The sequence below is a fragment of the Nelusetta ayraudi genome, unplaced genomic scaffold, assembly GCF_046127955.1.
Source record: "Nelusetta ayraudi isolate G7.1 ecotype Tasmania unplaced genomic scaffold, CSIRO-AGI_Nayr_v1 ptg000004l, whole genome shotgun sequence".
NCBI classification, from domain to species: Eukaryota; Metazoa; Chordata; class Actinopteri; order Tetraodontiformes; family Monacanthidae; genus Nelusetta; species Nelusetta ayraudi.
In genome coordinates, this window is record NW_027466054.1 from 15,948,468 (window position 1) to 15,969,547 (window position 21,080).

The window sequence follows — 21,080 nt, forward strand, 5'->3', positions numbered from 1 at the left end:
TTTTTGTGTGTTGTGTTTTGAATGGAGGTGTCATGAGAAAAACGGGAAGGACAGTTTTGGCTGACACAAAGGTCAGGGATAAATATTTGGTGCCCCAGTGCATTATGGGTGTGGGCGGCTCACGAGGTGCCGCCTGTGGATCAGAAACCTTCAAAACAAGCTCGCTGCCGCCACCGTTTATCCTGCCGGAGGTTGGACTAAAATAAATGAGTTTAACGAAGCTCAGCGTAAGCGTAGCCGCGAGGGGGAAGATTTAAACAAAAAACAAGACACCTGACCAACTCTTGTGTTATGTCTCCGTGCCCTAGACCGAGTCAGTGGCGTGTCACACCTCAGGCATTGTCCACGCAGCAGCAGTGTGGGGGACGTTTTGCGTCAGTGCAGAGCTCAGACTGCAGAAGTTTACGGTGCAGACGAGGAAAAGACGATGAAAGGAAAGACTGCACTCGCTTTTTTTCTTCTTCTCATCTTGACCTTCATCCGTCTCTGCCTGGTGGACTAGTGTTTTCCAATCAGCCGTTGATATACGGCAACATCTGGCACTTGGCAGAAGTAGGACATTTTTCTATGCAAATTTCTCTCTTGGGCCTTGTGCAATGTGGTCCCCCCCGAAAGAAAATCTACAACATGCGCTCAAATGTAATTGTTGCGTTTCACATTTGTAGTTTGTCTCCGTAAAGGGTCTGCGAGTAAATAGAAAAACATATGCAAATGTGCACTTACACGATGTTCAATTTCAGTTTTTTTGATGCTATGAGGACGGATTTGATATCCGTCCAGAGTGAAAACTTCACTCTGTGCCAAGACTCTTCAGCTGATCAGTCCCAGGCAGGAGTCTAAGGTTGGAAATGTTGCAATAGCGCAGAGAAGTAAGGGAGAAGGATGGAAGGAAGAAAGAAAAATAGCAGGAGGTGAAAAAGTAGGACAAAGATAACACACACACACACACACACACACACACACACACACACACACACACACACACAGGATTGGGCACGTGCAGCAGAGACAAGCTGAAACTGTGCAAACCACTGCTGCAGCAGCACCAGAGGTGGCTTAACATAGACAACACGCACACACGCACACACACAGTCACACATGCACACGCTTCGGCCTGTAAATACGCCTAAGTGAGCTGTGTGCCAGACTATGGCCAGACGGCCGATTGTTTACACCAGTGGAAGGAGAGAAGAAGGAAAAAAAAAAAAAAGGCTGTCCAGCGAGGGCCCAATGGGAGGCCGTCCATGGAGCGGCGCCACTTGTGGCCATGGCGTGTAGTAGTAGTAATGTGCAGCTGGCAGCTGGCAGCGGGTGGTGGATGCGGAGGGCGGTTGCGTGGGTGGCAGTGGCCCCGGCCGGCTGGTGGTAGAGCGGCGGTTAACCAGTCTAGGTCACCTACACTTCCGCTGGGCCCTCGCTCCCCCGGGAGGGAAAAACAGTCTAGTCAAAATAATGCTGTCATTTTGGCTCCTGGCGTTGTGTGTGTGTGTGTGTGCAAAGGGGGGATAAATTTAGCAGCAGCAGCAGCAGCAGCAGCGGCGACAGCGGCAGGGAGGGGCTTAAAAAACGCGTGAAAAAACAGGTGGGTAAAGAATGTCGCCCTGTTTTATTTTCACTCTGCGCTCCTTAACGAGCTGCGCAGCACCAACAATGCGGCCCTTTAAATGCAGATGTCTCAGCCTACGCAAAGCAATTAGAACTGGTCTCTGGGCCCCGCCCCGCCCCGTCCCCTTGCAGATTTTACCCACAATGCCTCCTCGGACCGTCCTGCAGCTTTGCTGCATGGCAGAGTTTGACATTCAAGTCTCACATGGATCCTTTAACTTTGAGTGAGTGAAGTAGGTCATACTGTACATGCAAGTGTGTGTGTGTGTGTGTGTGTGTGTGTGTGTGTGTGTGTGTGTGTGTGTGTGTTATTTGCCTGTAGAGAGAAATCCACTAGTCAGGAGGCAGTGATTAGCATCACCAGCCTTGGAGGTGGTTCTGTTCAGAATTTCTTGATTTTTCCTGGACATCACAGCTGGAAAGGGAAGTGATCCAATGGGACGTTAGAAAATGTTGATTAATTCTGAAACTGTTTAGCACCACTGGTGGACTGCATGGCTTCTCTTCAGCTTCTTGTGTTCCTTCCATAGTCCATAGTCACGTACGTTAGCAACTCTAAAAAGTCGGTGGGTGTCAATGTGTGTGTGTGTGTGTGTGTGTGTGTGTGTGTGTGTGTGTGTGTGTGTGTGTTAGTCCTGTGATGAACGGGTGACTTGTCCAAGGTATGACCCCAGCTTAGACCCACGACAACAGGGAATGGCTGCTTTTCACTTAAAGGTTTAGGATAAGTTTTATAAGACCTGGCAACCCTTTCTAACTTACTTTCAAGTTTTTCATACAACATAGGTTGTAACATGGTATGGCCCTTTGAACACTTGGATTTCTGAAGCTGCCAATTACTTTTATTTTCTCTTCTACTTAAAATCCACTGTCTTTTACTCCTGTTTTTTTTTTTGTGAGTGTGCCTGTTACTCAACTTGTGTGAAGCCAGGGGTGGGGGTGGGCAGGTAGGCTCAACGTTTTACCTCAAGATCTTTGCAAATTTACAAAAACATCTATGTATTTTCTGTTCTGCAAGTTTTTTCTTTTCCCTTTTCAAGATAACAGGTTTTTGATAACATCGACACTCCACAGCCCCTCCTGGGGGAGGTTTTGTAATGTTTCTGGTATACAATACTCATGTTCAGTGTATCATTGTTGTTTTTGTGTTGTGGGTGGAATCAGATAATAAAAAGATTTGAAAGGAGAAAACTCGATTCCTCTACCACCCTCAACCCCCCTTCAAGTTTCTTAAGTTCATGTTGTCAACATCATCAAATGTTTCAGGTTTATTTCAGAGTGGGCAAAGGCAGATTGATGGCAAATAAGCCAGCGTGGCATCACCATGAATGTTCCGCTTCTGCTCGGCTGATGTTCGTCCGGGCCAACTAGCCGCGGAGGCGTCAGTGGTATATGAATTGTTTGCCCCTTGATGCGATCCAGTGCATTTTTAGAAAGGTTGTAAACTTGTGACAGCACAGTGCGATGTACATGATCAATTACAACACATACACACACACACACACACACACACACACACACACACACTCACACACACACTCACACACACACACACACACACACACTCACACACACACACACACACACACACACACACACATATACATAAGTGTGCACATTTTAATCCATACATGCAGCCTGTAATTTACTGACCCAACTATGCATCTTTGCCCTTCAGCAACAAACAAGAGCAGCATGTGGGCATTTCTCTGGTTATGGAGGTCGCAACAATGACAACAGCAGCAACAACAATATTTATAACTTGGGACTGACTACAAGTGTGAGTGCGAAAAATATTAGGGCTAATACACAAAGCTATATCAGTTGTTTGTCAGTGACCAATAGGATGTGAAAGAATAACATATTTTATTTTCTTGAACTCGTCAGAAATGGACATGATTTCTTTTTTTTTTTTTAACAATTCCTTCTCTGGCCTGACATTCATCCCGAGGCTGCGGACTCCTTTCACAGCCAAACTACTGGCACGTCAGTTGCGCAACTAATTCAGAATTAGAAAGCCAATGGTTGACCATAGCCTTGGTTTTTCTTTCTTTCTTTTTTCTCTTTTTTCAAGGTTTTTTTTCATCTTAACCCAACATCTCCAAACCTCAGACACAGTAAAGATGTTCTTTTTCTTCTCAGACGGCAGATGGCTTCCCATCATTTTCCCAAGTGCCCTGGAACCAGAAGGTGTCTGACTGAGGCTGTGATTACCCCTCAGAGGAAAACCACTCGGGATGACAGCCAGACGGAGAAATGGCAGGGGTGGCAGAGGCATTTGTTGGGAACTTCAGCATCACACACAAAAAATAGAAATAAAATAAAATAAGAATAACAATAGCAACAATGAAAACAATGTGAACGTTTTGACATAAACAGCAGCAACTGAAGCGTCAAAATAGCTTTTAACCAGTAATCACTCAGATACAGAGACGCTTTAAACACTGAACCAAAAATGAAATTGGCATCAGAACCTTCCGACTCTTCTAGAACTTCTAGAACCAGGACCATTATTTTTGTTTTAAAATTGACTTTTTATGGCAGAATTTAATCGATCGATAATCGATAATCTTGATGTTTGTCCTGGGATCACAAATTGGCTTAGTCTTTGTGACTTTTTCATTTACACCATGAACAATCAATTGTCCAAAAAAACAAACAAACAAATAAAACAAACCTGGCAGCTTGAATCCTGAAGTGCATCATAATCTTTGGGTCTAAATGAGACGTTTGCTCAGACTGCCTGCCTGCCTGCCAGCATTCCAAAATCTTTTTAGGGGTGCCATCTTTTGTGCTCTAATCTGTTTAGATATTTTAGAAGAGGAAGAATTGACGGAGGCAGATGTTGTGCAGCACCATGCGACAGGATCCAGCTCTTCATTAGGGCATCTGGCCAAGTGTGACAAATGGATACTAATCTGACTTCACTTTTTTTAATCTTTTTTTTTTTTTTTTTTTTTTGTCTTTTGCACTTGTGTTTGAAGATCATACCTGCAAAAACTCAAGATGACAGAACACTGCTTGTGCTTTTTTTCTGGCTTTTGTCTTTCACTTTAAGCTGAATTAAACATGAGGAATTTACCTTCAACACTCACTGTAATTTGTAGACTGCTTATGATGGAACACTATTGCATCCCGCCACCAAATCATTAGCCAATCCATCCATCCATCCATCCATCCATCCATCCATCCAGCTGTCCATCTGTTCATCCATCCATCCATCCATCCAGCCGTCCATCTGTTCATCCATCCATCCATCCATCCAGCCGTCCATCTGTTCATCCATCCATCCATCCATCCATCCATCCATCCAGCCGTCCATCTGTTCATCCATCCATCCATCCATCCATCCATCCAGCCGTCCATCCATGTTTCCCTGCACAGCCCCAGTGTGTCTCAGCTCGCCTCTGCTGAGAATTGCATTACAACTTGCGCCGCCCCTCTGAGTGAAACGCTGGCTGGCTACTTCAGCAATTGTTAATAGGATATTGTGGTTTCTACCGTAAGTCAAAACAGGCCTGCAGCCGCCCCAAAATAGCAGCGAGTGGAAGTGCGCAGGACGTTCCCCCACCCCGTCATTCGTTACCCAATAACCCGGGTAACAAGTCCTGGCTGCTGCCTTAATAGACTGTGGAGCCGGACTCCCACTCACTCTGGTCTCCGGTGACGCGTGGAGGCAGCGGCTCATCATGGGACACGGCCACTTGATGTGGCGCATCGAGCAACGACAAAAAACAATTCCTGCTTTCCTCTGTTGTGGATTGCGGACAGAGAGCCCTCCTAAAAATAGCGCCTGCGATGAGTGGGAGGCCAAGATTATGCCGGCGACATTTATTAGGGAACCTTCCCCTCCCTTTGCCTCTTTGAGAACACTGCCCTATTCAAAACCAACAAATTGCTCGAACGCAATATGGCGTTGTTGAATTTTGTTGATGTTTAACATTCCGGCTGCCGCAGAAATTAAACCGCGTTTTAAAGGCTGTTCTTTTTTTTGTTGTTGTTTTACGCCTGTTTTAATGTGTTTTGCCAGCTCTTTCGCACTTGTTTAACTCGTGGGAGTGTCAAATCTACCATTAAATGGCTTGTTTTCATACTTTGCACTGCATCTTGGATTCCAACCATTGTGGTTAAATCTACATTTGAAAGTCATGCTGTAATGGACTATCCATTCATACCAAATATCATTTTTTTAAAGATAAAAAGCAAGTAAAATAAAAAGTAAATTAAAACATGCATACATACATACATACAATAAAAACAGAACAAACAGCTGTGGCCATGAACGGAAGTCAGTCATATATATATGTTCCCAGAAGTCAACAGCGGCGCTCATTTCCTGCAGCGCGAACCCATTTGTACTTGAGTGGGCGCTCAGACACTCAAAACCTGCACTTTGCACCATGAAAATCAAAGAGTACACGCACGACTTCCGGAAAAACCATAGAGGACAGCAAGGAGGGAGCCACATCCTGTGGCCGACGGGAAATACAGCTGAAATGATATGTTTTTATAAATGAGGGCTGGCCCGGATTTCCCTCACACCCTCCAAATGGGTCCTTTCCCTATATATGGATCAACCATTATGTGAGAAATGTTAAATGCCAGAAGTGGGAATCAACGATAACTAGATAAATATAAATAAATCCGTTAAAATCCATCGACCCAGGGGAAAGATCCCTCAGAAAACACTCCTTCCCTCTGTAAACAGCCTGATGTGCCCGAGCTTGCCGCTGAGGTTTATGAAATTTCTGTTGACTCGGTTTGTAGACGGTGTTTGACTCATTCTCCAGAGTTTGTTGACACATTTCCTTCACGTTGCCCGTCTCGTTAACGTTTTCCCTCTCTCCGCGCGGGCTTCCTCGTGCGCCGAGGACTGGCGGGCTCATTATCCCGCCACTTCATTCAGAAAAATGAGCGTGTCTCGGCGTCGGCGCTGCCTGAACACGCACACGTCCATCGCGATAGCAAACAGATCCGGGGGTTCACCTCGGAACCCTCTCATGTCGAAAACAACGGCGGAATAAAATTGTGCCAGACTGAGAAGAGCCATTTAACTTGTACCAGACGCTGCTAAATACACTCTTCCCTGTCCATGACAGCGGGCGGTTAAGAGGGGGATTTAACTAGGTCTGTATGGCGCAAACAAATTTTATTTCTTGGTTTTTAAGAAAACAAGTGAATCACTTTCCATTTGTTTTAATCATGTGCAACCAGTCATTTGAAAATAGGGGGGTTAGGTGGAGATTTAAAGGAAATTGGGTGCCTGTGAATCATAAAATGTTTATGTTGCCACTATTACACTATTGGATACTACGAGACATTGGTTTCCAAACCATGAAACAATTCCTTATGTAACTCAATTCATTTCTCCCTCAAGCTATTTCTGTCACAAATTGGGATGAATAACTTGCGTTAGAGGGGAATACCCCGCGGTGGAAGGGTTTATTTTGTGTATTTTGTGGAAAGCAGAGTACACAGCTTTACTTTCCCCCCACTTTCTAAGCTCGTCAATAATAGTCTCCCTACGTCAGTATGGTTGAGTGTCACACAGCCCTTGCTGATTCAACCCAAACACCAACCTTTCTTCTTTCTAATCCCAGACTGTTAATTATAAATGAAGAAAGTGGAGCCAGAAAGTGGTTTTGGGACTCTCTCTCTCTCTCTCTCTCTCTCTCACTCTCTCTCTCTCTCTCTCTTGATTGCGTCTTCAGAGTCTGTGATGTTACATGAGGACACATGTAGGTTTTTGTGAAGTCCACACTGACAGATAGATAGATAGATAGATAGATAGATGGATAGATAGATAGATAGATAGATAGATAGATAGATAGATAGATAGATAGTGCAGCTTTACATCGGTTTATTTGATCTTTGTTCTATTCTCACAAATGTGCTCACCCTGAAACCGAAACAATGAGCAACAAGCAGCTGACTGGTTGGAAATCACAGATGTACATAAGCAAATAATCTTTCCAAAGTAGCCCTTTTTTCTCATGCTGTAATCTCACAGAAAATCAAGGAAAATGACTTAGAATTTGAAGCGATTCCCCCTCAATTTTCCTTCCATTCTCACGGAGAATACTTGTCTTCTGTAAACAAAAGCAGCAGCCTGGGCTGTGCAGCGCAGCTCCCCTGCTTGGTCAGTAACGTGAAAATGATATGCATGTGTCCTTGGTGCACCCTGGGAAAAAAAAACAGGGATAACGTGCAAAGGAGAATGCGGTTTGGTGCACACACAGTGCAAGAGTTCTTTCTGAGCTCCTGTACTAGGGTTCATATGGACTTTTTACCCTTAGGCATGAACTTCAGTGTTGTCTTTGGATTGAAGCCAACCTCAAAACGTGACCATGAACTCAAATAGTGACATATTTTGACATTGTGTTATTTGTGGTATTTGACATTTCAGAATCAACCACCCACCCCACCCCCCCAAAAAAAAGAAATCAGCTATAGCAGAAGTTGATGGTGTTTTATTTTATTGTTTTTGGAGCCTGTGTTGATGTTTCCTGTTTAAGAAAAAGGCCTTCTGTCTGGTTGGGACAGCAAAACTGTAAAATCTCCAGTCAGATTTATGATCAGAATTATGACTGTATATTTTTTCCCCCCCGCACTGTCATCTGTCTTGGCTCTGGTCCATATATGTTGTTTTTAATGAGGATAGCTGATGAATATGTACATCTGGCTTTACGCTTATTTTGGATAACAGGCTTGGATTCCATTGAATTTACGCATCAATTGTGGTTTGCTTGTCACAGGGAGCGGCAGCGAACGCCGAGATGACTGTAGTGTTTTCCGCTGGTGGCGTCGTCGCTTGAGAAACTGAGACACTTATTTCTTACTTCTAAAATCGATGGGTGTGTTAATATGGCATAAATTATCTCCAGCCCTATCTTAAAAAAACACCCACTTCACTGCTCACTTCCACGTTAAAGGATGGTGAGGTTTTCTACAAGGTTGGCCCAGAAGGATTGGAATGAAACCACAATACTGATATGGTGACATGTTACATGCTTTTTCATACTTGTCACTGTATTATGACATATGATTATTTGGTCACGACATACTGCACTCCCATCTGGTGGATTATCAAACTGCAGAACCCCGGAATGGTCACGCGGATTAGAAAACATCACTGGAGCCTCCCATCGAAATGGTGACTTTTCAATTTCGGGTGAACTCTCTCATTTGGGGTAACGAAAAGCACTCGTGCACGCACGCAGTCTCTTGAAGAACCATATTGTGTGTGTGTAGCTGCAGACGCTAAATAACTAACTTCGTACCTAAATCACACACACACACACACACACACACACACGCACACACACACACACTGTCCCACCGCAGGGGCCAAATGAGACAAGACCGATCATGTCTAATCTCGGTGAGAGCAGACGCTGTTGACTCACCTCAGTCTCGAGGTGCCCAGCCTCGGTCCCACCACAGCTATGCACTTGTCTGACCAAGAGCCCTGTGAGCGCGGGAGGGTGCGCAGACTCACACGCGCACCTCGGCCCGACGCGTGCAAACATTACACAAACACGGCAGGACACACTATATGCGCCTATGGCCTATGTAGCCTTAAGAGCCGGCATGTGCATCATTCACGTCACGGCGCTCCCCCTCAATTGCAGCAGTGGCTGTGAAATCTGAGCATTGAATACTTGGTTGTACCCATGACGGGCTGATATGACGAGTGTTTGCTTGTTGTGGTGGTGAGCGTACACCTGTCAGACAGCACTGTAAAGCCTCCGCCAAACCACATGAGATGCAAAGGGGATGCAGTTTTTCTCCCTACTAATCCTCTGAGTGTGTGTGTATGTGTGTGTGTGTGTGTGTGTGTGTTCTGACAGTTGCCAGACGAGCTCTGCTCTGTCTGCAGACACTATCCCGAGACCACCCTCTATGCCAGCTAGACCTGACATCATAGTCAACAAGGTTCAAGTTTTTATCCTTTGACTGCTCATTTCTGGATTAATCTGGTCATACTAAGGGTTGTTGCTGCTGCTGCTCCTCCTTCCCTGCTTTTGTGCTTTAATGAAAGTGCCCACAGTCCATTAAAAGGACAAGACACCCAAAAACAAGTTTCACTACGGAAATGATTACAAGGTTCTGTGATGAAAACGTCTGGGATGCTTTGTAGGAGAGTCACTTCAAAGGGTGGTCACAACAAAAGCCCAATAAAGAGGTCAGTGAAAACTGCAGAAAACATATTTGCCTTCACATGCAAAAGTTTCTCAATTCTTTGCATCTTTCACTGGCTCCACCTTTCTGAAACTGTGTGCTAAAAGCATGCTGTTCAGGAAGACTTGTGATGTCACAAAGGGGTCTGTTACCTCCCCAGTTCATCAACATCGACATCCCCAGGCAGGTGTTGTATCCAAATGTCTTGTCTTGTCTTGTTTTGGTTCCCTTCCATTTGTCTTAGCAGGACGCTAACTCTGAGAGTATTTTTTCAGACCAGGCAGTAAACAGAGGGCTAAATATGCTGTTTTCTGGTGATCTACAGAGTTTTGTGAGATGTTCGCACGACTTACACATTTCCCTTTTCCCCACTTGTCCTTTTTTTTTTTTTTTTACCACAAAAGTTCACTGCTGCACAAACAGGATGTGCTTTTTTTTTCCATAACTGTGGCTGCTTTTATGGGAAATGTCAATGGCTCTAAAAGAGACAAACACAAAAACAGAAAACAGAAAAAAAAACAACCTATAACCTGATTATGTAAAAGTAAAATGGCAGCATTTAAATCTACAACCAAAGTTCAGATTATAGAAAGTTTCAGAACATTAGCGGTCTGACCCACTGGCTCATCTCACTCGGCCTCAGTGACCAGCTGGTTTTGATGAAACCCTCATATCGGCATCAAACGGTTTGCGGGCGATGAGCAGACACGCCTCCCAGTTTGTGTATTGAATGTATTTCAAGGCCTGCAGCTCATCCGAACAGCATTTTGCTTCCATCAACAGCAAACTCCTGTTAGAACTGTGAAAAGTTTCAGGTCCCTGGAGGCTTTGATTACACTGCGCAGGCTTTTTACGACGCTATTGTTTTAGGTGCGAGGAGGAAACAAACACGAAACAGTAAACAAAAATGCGCGACACAACTTGCAGTCAACTCCGGTCAACATTTTGCTTCCTCCTTGAGATAAATTGTGACCTATGGACACTTTCATGCGGGCGACCCACCCATCCTGATGTGCAGCCGCACATACGTCGCCACCCGCAGTCAGACAGACAGATAGGAAAGTGCATAACCGGTGTCTCACCGCAGGCGCACGCACGCGGGTGTGCGTGCGCGCGCACACACACACGCAGAAGGCCGACACACCCCGTCATTCACAGCCCTTGGCCTTGTTTACTCATGTCCATTACAGCTCTGCAGCAGTCAACCCCATCATTCCTCAGATTCCTGCGTCCAGGGACTATTTTATGTGCTTTGCAGAAATAATTGTGTTGTGTTCCTCCCCCCACCGCTCCACTGTGGCAACGCTTATGCGTAACACTGAATAATGCTGACTAATATCACAAGGTTTTTGAGAGGCTAAATATTTGACACAGTTTTTGTTCAAATGCTTAGCAAACATTTTTCTGCATTTCAGCTGATGTGTATGTTTTCTCACTTCTCACTTGCGTTACTGTAGTTTCAGAGCAATGAAAGAAACAATCGAACTTATAATAACAGTAGTTATCTTAAAAGGTACCAGACTGTTGGCCTGACAGACTTCCCCAATAAAGGCCTTTTTTCTGCGCATCACTGCCACCTAGAGGCCACTAACAGTCACTCTCTGTTTTCTCTGAGTGTTTTTCACTTTCTTGCGCTTTGTGCCTTTTACATAACAGGCCTTAACAATAAAAGCGGACCTGGTTTGTTTGACACAGAAAGGCCATGGGTGTACAGCCAAAAAGTAATTTTCTATATTTGCTTCACTTATTTTAAATGTTTGGTTTTCATCCCACAGGCCAAAGATATGCAGATCAATTACATAAACTCCAAATTACCTCTTACGCGTGGAGTTGTTTGTGTTGTATAATAGCCTCAAACAGTAAAAAGGCAACTCATTGAGGATGTTGATCCTGTGCAGGGATAAACAACTCTTGACGTCAGCGTAAGCGACTCCTCCTCAATCATAAAGAATAACAGCGACAACAGTGGCGAATTCTAGTGTTCCATCCCATTAATGTCCACACTAATGTAAATAATTTTAAATAATAATAAGCTTCAGTCTAGGCCTCTTCTTAACTTAACAACCAACTTGGGCATGATGATAATTTTAGACCACTCTGCACAACAAAGACAAAAATTGACAAAACAGACATACAGTATATAAAAGCCTTGTCTATGGAAAGCCATGATCTTCTGCCTCAGATCGAAAACTACAATGTATTGCTAATACGCATCAAAATCTTTTTTTTTTTTTTTTTTTTTTTAATAGATCTGCACATTGGCTAGGTAAACATAAGCCCAACCAATGTATATGTGATAACTCTTTCAATACCATGAGAAAAAATACATTGTTGATCGACGGTCAAAATAATTCTTAAAGATTCCACGAAGACGGCGTTGTTGTCTTTTTTCCCCTCTTTGTTTTTTTTTTTTTTTTTTTTTTTTTTAACAATGGGAGGGGCGCAGTTGTGCAAGACGGACTTCGGTTACGTCATCAATCTGCGACGTGCGTAAAAAAAAAAGAAGACTTCTGACACTGTCAATGACAGTTTGCGCATATGTTTTCCCTTGCGCCTTTAGTAACAGGTTGTAAAAGGACAAACTCGGCACCATGCACAAAGCCGCACACACAGCGTCTTACACCGTCGGCTCCGCGGTGATTCGTCAGTGTTTACAATGCAGAGGTGAGTCAACTGTCACTGGTGAAGCTACAGGAGCTAGCGCAAGCGTTGCCGAAGGAGCTGTCAGGGCACACATCTTCATGTAGCTACGCCAAACTGTAGTACGTCGTTGTTGTTTATGGCGGAACGCTACCAGAGCAAGAGCATCTTGGTGGCAGGTCACGAATATGAGGTCTGGATATTTTCACATTGTCGCTGCAAAACTAATAATAATTCACTAATAGATACAGTCAAAAATATTTTGTTTACTTATAAAGGTAGCCGTGTCTGTAAGGGCTGTTGAACACTAATGATATAGAAATAATATAGAACGAGCTGTATAAACAGGCTTTTTTTTTTGTTCTTCTTCCATTTAAAAATAAATAAATAAATAAATAAATACATATATATGTTGTTACATGTTCTTAAAAAAGGGGGGCGGGGCGTGGAGGAGGAGGAGCTGAAACACTCACTCATTGCACATTTTTGGACAATTCTACAGCCATAATAAAATGAAAATATGTCCAGACGGCCTATGTATTATTAGGGTCATAAGAGGATTTTAACGTGGTTACGTGTGTTCTTGTGCTGTGCATCATCTCGTTAACAGCACCCCTGAAGCTGACGTCGCGTGCCTACGGTGTGGTTCCGCCCCCACGCGACAGCGACGAGAAGCAAATGTTGGATCGAATCCTGCGCGTGGACCACGCAGGCGAGTACGGGGCCAACCGCATCTACGCCGGCCAGATGGCAGTGTTGGGCCGCACTCGAACTGGACCTCTCATCCAGGTGTGTGTGTGTGTGTGTGGTGTGTGTGTGTGTGTGGTGTGTGTGTCACAACACTCCCAGCAAGCTTTTAATTTTTGCAGGCAACTGTAAAGAGATGCTTTTTTCCCCTGAAATTGTTGTTGAAAAAAATCAAGATCTGAAAATGGGTATCCTATAGAGCAGAGTTTCTCAAGCGGTGGGTCATGACCCAAAAGTGGGTTGCATAGCTGTTTTGAGTCAGCCCCCCCCCCCCCACCCCTTTTTTTTCTTTTTTTAAAAAAGGGTGGGATTTTAAAATATATATATTTATAGAGAATGTTAATACGTTTTAGGCATTTATTTTGCAGGGCACACAATTCAGGTGAATAATTTCAATCATTTATTTACGAGACATGATAGAAAGTGGGCTAGCATTTTCACTTTTGTAGAATAAATTTGGATCACTTCATGATGAAGAAAAAAATGTGGGTGCTGACACCACCATTTGAGAACCACTGATATAGATCAGCTAAAATAGAAATAGTTGGTTATGACCAGAGCCTATTTTTACACAATTTATTTCTAAATGCTCACATCTCTGTTTCTCTTTAGGAAATGTGGGATCAAGAAAAGAAACACCTCGAGAAATTCAATGAAATTCTGGCAGAAAGCCGAGTGCGCCCCACCGTGCTGTTACCCTTCTGGAACATCGCTGGTTTTGTGCTTGGTAGGTAAAGCTTGTTGAGAGCCATTCCTTTTGTAACAATATGGGAGGAAGAGTGCAATGCAAACACATCACAGAGTCATGGTCTGTGTCACTGATGACCACATCATTGGTTATTTCTAGTCTTTTTCCTTTTGCTTTCTTAGTTAGCCTGCTCCTCGTTAGGTATTTCATCATTAAAAGTGCAGTTGTGTCTTTTTCTACACACACCAGGTGCCTCCACTGCGTTGCTGGGAAAAGAGTGTGCCATGGCTTGCACGGTGGCTGTGGAGGAGAGTATTTCAGAGCATTATAACAGCCAGATAAGAGCTCTGATGGAAAAGGACCCTGAGAGATACATTGAACTGTTACAGGTCAGTCTGCCTTGTGCAACCCCCTCCCCACTTTGCCTCCAGAGAAGTTTTATGGGTGACAGTTTGCAACACGCAACAAAACAAACTGGGATGCGTTTTATTTTGAAAGATCATAAAGGAGTTCCGTGACGAGGAAATGGAGCATCATGACACAGGTCTGCAGCACGAGGCTGAAAGTGTAAGTGTAATTAGTTTGTTCTGAACCTTGATTGGTCATTAAAGGGATACGTGAAATAAATGCCTTCCTAATGCTTTTTTCATTTTTTGTCCCCCTGCCTCTAGGTACCTGGATTCTGGTTGCTGAAAAATGCAATACAGTTAGGCTGCAAAGCCGCAATTTATGCCTCTGAGCGTATTTAAAATGCATTTCAAATATGAAATTTTTCATCATTATCTGTTTTGATATTTTCTCTCATTGTGTGTAAATACATTGATTGAATATGTGAATTTGTCGTTCCATTGGCTCTATTGTAAATAAATAAAGCACTTTATAATGGAATATCCCGTTATGTATGAGCAGTGTGATTTTTAGATTAAAAAAAAATTGTTGAAGAGACTTAAATGTTGAGCACATACTGTACAGTACAGAGGAGAATTTGAGTTTCTTTGAGTCTAGTGTTGCATCAAGAATGCTTTATTGGTCCAATAATACATTAGAAAGATTCCATAGAGGTAACAAAGACCTTCCTCCCTGCATTGCCTTCATTTCCATGCAGATCAAATGCCCGGTTGTTGTTTTTTTTTGCACACGAAAAAAGAGGTCACATAATGCGAAACACAAAAAGTCATTTCAAGTTGTCAGTCAAAGTTCTCCTGCTTGACAGTAGCCTGAACGATGAATACCTGAAATACATGAAATGAGGACATCTCGTTACTGCTGTAACACGCTCGCAGCCGCCGTACCCTTCAGCAAACTCTCCTGTTTCACATATCAAGCTGAGCAATGACTTGTCATCCTGGCCTAAACACTAATCGCCCCCTCACAGCTGTTCTGGGAACATTAGGTCACAGACAAGATAGGATTGACAAGGGGGGCTTGTCTCGGGGCCCCATTAGGCCTTTCAGCAGATTGACCAAGGTGTTCATTCCCGTCTTGGTCAATATCAGTTTGTCCCCACTGCACATAGACCATACACCCAAGGCCTCTGTATCCATGATGTTGAGTTGTTTTTTTTGGTTCAGGGTTTGGGACACTGTGATACAGCAATTTATGGCCAGTAGTGGAGCTAATAGGATGTATGAGTAAATGAAATTCCACCATATGGCTCAGTTAAGGTGACATGAAAATCAAAGAACAGGAAGAGTTTGGTTTCTAATATCAGGTATTCCTTTGAAGACATTTGGAATTTCACTGAGTCGGTCTGTCAGTCTATCTGGAAAAGACTAAAGTTTACCTCAATGTCTTCACTGTGGACTTCAGGTATGAGGAAACTAAAGATAGGCTGGCCATATTTGGATGACCAAAAGCCAGGACTAGGCAAATTATATACTCAAGTAATACTCAAAGTTTACTCAAAGATCAATATTTAAGGGGAAAAAAAAGTCCTGCCCTAAATGGACATTTTTTTCATTATTTTCTAACATTTTCATCTCTTAAAAGAAAAACATGCAAAACCAACAACTACAAAATAAGAAGAAAAAAAAGAACAGAAAAAACAAGACGCCCAGGACAGGGTGTGAAAACAGGACATGTCCAGGGAAAAGAGGACGTTTGGCCACCCTAACTAAAGATAAATATTTAGTGTTGAAGTCTTCACGGGGGGTGTTAAGCAGCGATGAGGACAATTTATATACATAACACCCACACGCCACGCAGCTTCATCATGGGATGTGTTTATGTACCAGCCTCTTGGAGCAATTTATTTTTTTCTAATCCTCTAAGCTAATCGCTAAGCTAAGGTAAAAGGCTGCTGACTGTAGCTTTATATTTACAGCAGACCAACAAAGGTGTTTAATTATTTTTTTTTTTTTACTTACCTCCTGTCAAAGGAATTAAACCTCAAAGGAGGTTGAACCAATGGCCGTTTTTTGTTCGGACTAATGGTCGGTCGGCCTAATGGGAGTTCGATCCAATGCCATGCTCCCGTCACTGATGGGGAAAGTCTGACTTTTGTTTGTCCACATGACAAGCTACACTAATCTAACCTGAAACCCCAGAAGCTTGATGCCTGGATGTTCTGTCTGATGAGCTCAACCTTGTGGACTCCGCAGGGGCGATAAAGCTAACACAGATGCTAACTGTCATGTCACCATAAATTTCCCAGGGGCAAATCATGTGCGTGCTTATTGGAGTACGCCAGTCACGACCCTTTAACAGGAGGTTCCAAGAAGTGAGGGACCATATTAGCTTGAATTCGCTAAGTAGAGCTTTTCATGTGTGTATTTGTTTATCCAGGTCAACTATTCACATACAACTAGCACGAGCTGAAAAACAGCCACAAGCGACATTATAAATAGTAAACAGTAAATATTTTTAAACACTCTGCGGGACGTCTATACATAAAAATACCTGTGGGCTGATGTCACCATATTCTACGAGTTCACGTGAGGGAACAAAATGGTTCACGTTATGCTGAAAGTGAAGTGATCTTGCATAAAATATGCGCAATGCGTGCGTGCACACGTTCCTGTGCACCTCTGCCATGGATCTTCGGGGTGATTTAGCTTGTTGCGTGCCCTGAAAGAGCTGTGATCACGTGCCTGCGTGTCTTCGCAGTGTGCAGCAATAACACATGATGCAAAGGGGGCTGACATCACTTCAGCTGGAATCTGTGATTTATGGCCTGTCACGCTGTGCCACCTACCAGTGGTAGAAAAAAAAACAAAAACCCACACACACCAAGGTCAGTCTTTGAGGAAAGTTCACTGCCGGCAAGAGGTTTCTAATTGTTCGTGTCTAATTTTGTGGCCACTGTGGGTTTGTTTTATATGACCATCAAGGAAGATACTTCAAATTGCCGGCACTGATAACAAAATCTCTTTTAATGTGCCCATAATCCAGCTTTTTGTTTATAAGTATTGTGTATTACTCTCCTCTGGAGATGGGCTTGTATAACATTTTCCACTATGTGCTGTGTGGTAGCTGCATTGCCCATCAGGTTTGAAGACTTACGCAAAGGGCTTATTGTTGAGTGCCAGAGTTGTGCACGATGTGACCCCGGTGCTGATATCCATCACTGCGCTGACAGGTCTGGTGCTTCATCCAGCATGAGTCCAAGGCCACGATGCTGCTCCAATGTGTTATGAGACTTAAAGATGTTAGAACCTGACCTGTTCAAGCACAGGGTGCACCTCTATACCTCTATCCTGCACAATGCCCCATCCACATACTCGCTAACAGTTCCTCCAGAACTGGTGGCACTGGCAAATGAACAACCTGCAGAGCTCTAGTTTTTGGGTGACGTTAACCTGTAGCAATTATTTTATCGATAAATATCTTAACCTTCCATGACAGCTAGATTGCTGGGATTTCAACTCTTGTTAATCCCTCTTGCCAACCTGCAGTTGGACACATTTTTAAAACAGGGGAAAAAATAGAGGGAGTGACTCTATACATAATGACATTTTCACATTCGAAAAAACAAGAATAAACTGCAAAACTGAAGGCATGACATGTGGACAACATACATACATACATTTTTTACTATGACACTGAACCAGTGAACCACAGCTAGCTCTGAGTGGGCTTGTATGTATGTTAAAAATGTATCTATACTGGCTGTTTAGCAGATAGATACATTTTATTAAATTTACAAAAGCAAATTTTAATATACCAAAACCACTTAGAATACTTGCACATGTACTTGCCCTAAATATTACTCCTAATTTGATCGCCAGCAGTTTTGTAACCAAGCTATCAAATTAACAATGAACAATCCATTGGGCTCTGTTGTTGGACTCCTTTGCTTCTTGTGTGTGCTGCTTTTCTAAGACTTTCAGTACGACAGCGTGACTCCTGGAAGGACACCTGACTTGAGCGATGGCTGCTTCTGAGGGCCTCCGCAGAATCTGCTGCATCTCCTTGCAGCACAAACTTTTTCACTTGCCCGCTACTGTTTTCTGGATCTTGTTACATCAAGCCGCCGCCGCCGCTGTCGCACCTTCTGCCTCCCGAGCACATTGCACCCCCTGCCTTCGACCCCCCCCGCCTCCCCCTCATCTATCACTCAGGCTCATTGGCGAGCCTGCAGAAGGTTACCACGCAAGGCCTCCTAACGCCCGGTTTAAGGAATAGTTCTGCCCACCCACCTGCTAGCCTCATACAGTGGCCGAGGGTAGCGAGAGCCGGGGGGGATGGTGGACTTCACACCGCTCCTGCTAAGACCTCATCTGTCAGCTCGGCTGATTGAGAACAGAGAGTTACTCCAGCAGGGGCTCATATCGATTCCCCCGAGCCATGTTTTCATGTGCCTTGCAAAGACGCCGCTGTTCTCTCCTATTAATCACGGGCCTCTTTGCCCCCGCACAGCTGGTGACCAGTGCTGGCGAGATTACTTACAATTACAAGTTCTTGAAAATGTAATAGTAATGTAACTATTTCAATTACTTTATCAAAGTAATGTAACTAATTCCATTTGATTACAGGCAGTGGAGAACATTTGTTCAGAATTTAGAAATGTAATCCTATTTTTCTTTACTTTTCTACATTTTGAAAAAATGTTCTTGATTGTTTAGACCTCACAATGTTGAGCGTTCAGCAGAATGAAAAAAAGAAAGACAAAAGGTCAGAAAACCATGCAAAGTAGTTTTTTGTAAATATTGGTCAGATGTAATTAAAATTGCAATCGTAAGTAATTCCACAAGTAACTGTAATTTGATTACACATTTTTCCGGCAATATAACTCATTACGATTACCTTTATCTTGTAAACATGGAACTCGTTACCCCCCCCAACACAGCTGGTGACAATATAGATTCAGGGCAATACTGCCACACATTGTCAAATTACACAAGCAACATAGCATGGGTCGCTGCAAAAAGGCCCTATGTTTCACATCATACACCCTATCTGTACCTTTATTAAACAATTTTACCTCAATGCTTTTTTGGTATTGACTTCTCAGAGGTCGCAAACCTGCGAGCGGCCGCTTCATCTGCTCACCGCTGGTGAGAATGCAGCACATGTGCGCCGCGTCTGGCTCGTTGTTTTTTGAAGCCATCAGGTCGACAGGCATTCTCGCTGGCGGCTCACGGCCCTCTCGGCTCCCTCGGAGCTGGCGATGACACACATGCTCAGCAGACAAAGTGCTCGGACCACCCGGGCTTTAGGTGTCCTGACCTTGGAGGTTGGCTGTGAAAAATAACAACACAATGGGAGAAAGAATGCCTCCCATGCTGCACTCGGGGTCAGCGTGGTGGCCGCCCGTCATGGTGAAGTTCACTGTGGCCCACCAGCACCGTATGGCTCTTTGCTAAATGTTGTTATTTTGAAAGCGAAGAGACAAACGATGAGTGCCCAACGTTTGGTTCCAATGTTGAAGAGCCAAAGCTACAATGTTGCACATGTGGGAGGTTGCAGGAGTTAAACAACACTGAGTGTTGACACGGACTCCATTTAATAGTTCTGATCTGCAGCCTCTAGGCAGAAACAGCTCCTGTTCAATCTCTCGTAAACACACACACACACACACACACACACACAAAAGGTCTGAAAATAGCAGCTATCCATCTGTCTGTCTTTGAAATGCACCGACACGGTGATATATTTGTTTCTCAGCAATTTAAGGTAAGGCTGCAACATTGATTTCTGGGGAGACAGATTGCGGAGGGAACGCTACGGGACAACAAAAGAAATGAAGAATTGTTCTGCGCGGTGGGTTCCTTTCAGCTTGTGGATTTCCTCGGGGCCCCGTTTTATATTGCATGCCGGTGCCCACGATTCTCAGCCATATTTTTTGAGCTGCTTTGTTTCCTTTATGGCCATCGTGGAAAGAGGCAGCGCTAGCAGGAAGTGCTTGAGGGAGACTTTTCTGACAAGGCAGTAAGATTTTGTTCCATCACTGGTCTCTCATGTGGCCATTATTGTGTTCACATATCTGTAGGGAACGCACTTCATTCAAATTATACACTCTGCATTTTGAGCTACTCTTGATTGAGCTACAGGAGGAAAAAGTTTTATTTGAATTATGCACATCCTTGGCTTTGTATCGTTTGTCAGAGGCAAGAAGGAAAAGTTGGTCAAGTCCTGAATTCAAATTCATTTTGAAACTGAAGAGAGCCAAAAAGAAAAAGAAAAAAAAGAAGAAGATTATTAGCAATCTAAGATGCAGCCCAATTTCTTTTTCATAAATTACTGTCACTTTATAACGTAATTGAAACAATATTGTTCCAAAGTTACAACAATACATACATACATACATACATACATACATACATCAAATAAAACTGCCTTTTGAAACACAACATTGGTTGAAAAAAGAATCACCGACTGAATCAGAGTCATTAACTCTTTCTGACGATTACTTTCGCAGTGGGTCCGACTGCACACTTGACTGTCCGCCACCTGTGCCTTGAGAGCACGCGGGAACCTTACCGTACCTCTCCTTCCCATGTCAGAAAGCGTTTGAGGTGCATGCTCCATTGACCTGCGGGGTCACATACCACGCTAAGGGCCTTCGCAGTTATTCTGACCATGTCGATGGTGAAATCAAAGTGCCGGCAATCAGAGACTGGGGCGGCATGGGAGCCCGTTCTTGAACCACGGCTCCACCCCATCAAACGAGGGCGGACGGACGGCGCGATGGGCGTGTGCGCAACATGTTATGCGTTCCAGAGAAACGCGTGCCTCTACTTTGCGCCACACCACTGGCCAGCCGGGACCACCCCCCTCT

General features: G+C 43.8%; 1 protein-coding gene across 1 annotated transcript; it reads left to right on the forward strand.

Moving 5' to 3' along the window:
- Positions 1-12,264: 12,264 nt before the first annotated feature.
- Positions 12,265-14,749, forward strand: coq7 (coenzyme Q7 homolog, ubiquinone (yeast)). Its single transcript, XM_076038141.1, has 6 exons — positions 12,265-12,450; positions 13,037-13,215; positions 13,786-13,900; positions 14,111-14,250; positions 14,360-14,428; positions 14,533-14,749. The coding sequence occupies exons 1-6, from the start codon at positions 12,378-12,380 to the stop codon at positions 14,608-14,610; spliced, it is 654 nt and encodes a 217-aa protein (XP_075894256.1). The 5' UTR covers positions 12,265-12,377; the 3' UTR covers positions 14,611-14,749.
- The last annotated feature ends 6,331 nt before the right edge of the window (positions 14,750-21,080 follow it).